Raw genomic sequence first — 1,518 nt, forward strand, 5'->3', positions numbered from 1 at the left:
TCGCCTTCCTGGCACTTGTGTCGGTGGCACGTGAAAAGTCATTTGAGCGAGATCGTTGCCAGTGCCGCTGGACTGGCTCCTGTGCAGGTGACACGTAAAATACACCATTTTGAGCATAGCCGTTGCCAGTACCGTGTGACAGGCCTTCGTGCTGGTGACACGTAAAAGCACCCACTACATTTTTGGAGTGGTTGGCATTAGGAAGGGCATCCAGATGTAGAAACTCTGCCAAATCAGATTGGAGCCTGGTGTAGCCATCGGGTTCCACCAGTCCTCAGTCAAATCGTCCAACCCATGCTAGCATGGAAAGCGGACGTTAAACGATGATGATGATGAATAATATAAGTGGCCAGTAAGCAATTATAACTGCTTGCTGGCCACTTATTATTATTTATTTTACTGCTAATAATGATAGTAATAATATCTATATAAATATTTATTTGAATATTTATTCATTTATGGAAAATTATACACTGATATCGTTTTGGATTTGTTATGAGCCTGTTCAGCATTTAATGGACATGAGAAAGCCTTCCCTGTTTCCACTGCAGACAACACAAACACAGTCTGCACACCCAGAGCGATCGAGTTCAGTTTTAGTATTCTTGTTTGTGAGAGCAGTCGAGTTTATTTCAGATATTCTCATTTTAAAAAATCATCTCTGGCTAATCATTGAGAGGACATTGGTGTTGCCTTGGCAGAGGTTTGCACTCCCTGAGTGCTCTTATTATTATTATGATTATTATTATTATTATTAAGGTGACAAGATGGCAGAATCATTAGTATGCCAGGCAAAATGCACAGCAACATTTTATCCATCTTTGCCGAGGTTGACTTTACCTTTCATCCTTGTGGGGTCAATAAAATAAGTACCAGCTAAGCACTGGGGTCTATGTAATCAATTTAGCCCTTCCCCAAAGCGGCCAAAATATGAAACTGTTGTTATTATTATTATTATTATTATTATTATTATTATTATTATTATTATTATTAATATTATCAACTCTTAAATTTTTGAAATAGGCTACACCATAATGTCTGCAGCTATTGCTCAAGAACAGTCCACAGACCCCAATGTGGAGCTTCCTGCAGTGGAATCAATCAAGCTAGAAGGTGCTGTCCTCGATCCTGGGAACCCTACCAATGAACAGGAATTCAATGGACACTGTGGGGTCACACTTGAAAACTTACCTTATGAATTACTGTTGTTAGTTTTTAACTATGTGGATGCAGGTCATCTCATTAGATCTGTGTCCAAAGTGTGTCAAAAGTTCCATGTCCTGTTGTCATCAGAAACTTACTGGAAGACCCGGTTGACTGCCTGGTACAGCCCAGATAGGTACCCACCTGTTTCAGGTAGGAAATTTTATAAATTTTATAATGTTGGTGTGTGTGTGTGTGTGTAGGTTTGGGACTGAAACAAGCATGTTGTGCGTTTTTGTATGTGTGCACTCTTTTACATCAACACGCCTGATTCTATCCTCTTTCTTATACCTCTCTCTTCCTCTCCCTCTCTTT

The 1,518-nt window shown here is 39.9% G+C and overlaps 1 protein-coding gene across 4 annotated transcripts in view; it reads left to right on the forward strand.

Moving 5' to 3' along the window:
* LOC106881279 (F-box/WD repeat-containing protein 9) overlaps positions 1-1,518 on the forward strand; it is an 18,217-nt gene that overhangs the window by 5,217 nt on the left and 11,482 nt on the right. For all 4 annotated transcript variants that reach the window (XM_052976132.1, XM_052976131.1, XM_052976130.1 and 1 more), the window contains one exon: positions 1,024-1,356. In XM_052976132.1, coding sequence (XP_052832092.1) covers positions 1,035-1,356 — 322 coding nt within the window. In that variant the 5' untranslated portion in view covers positions 1,024-1,034. The remainder of the gene's footprint in view (positions 1-1,023; positions 1,357-1,518) is intronic.

Source organism: Octopus bimaculoides, chromosome 23 (assembly GCF_001194135.2).
Source record: "Octopus bimaculoides isolate UCB-OBI-ISO-001 chromosome 23, ASM119413v2, whole genome shotgun sequence".
NCBI classification, from domain to species: Eukaryota; Metazoa; Mollusca; class Cephalopoda; order Octopoda; family Octopodidae; genus Octopus; species Octopus bimaculoides.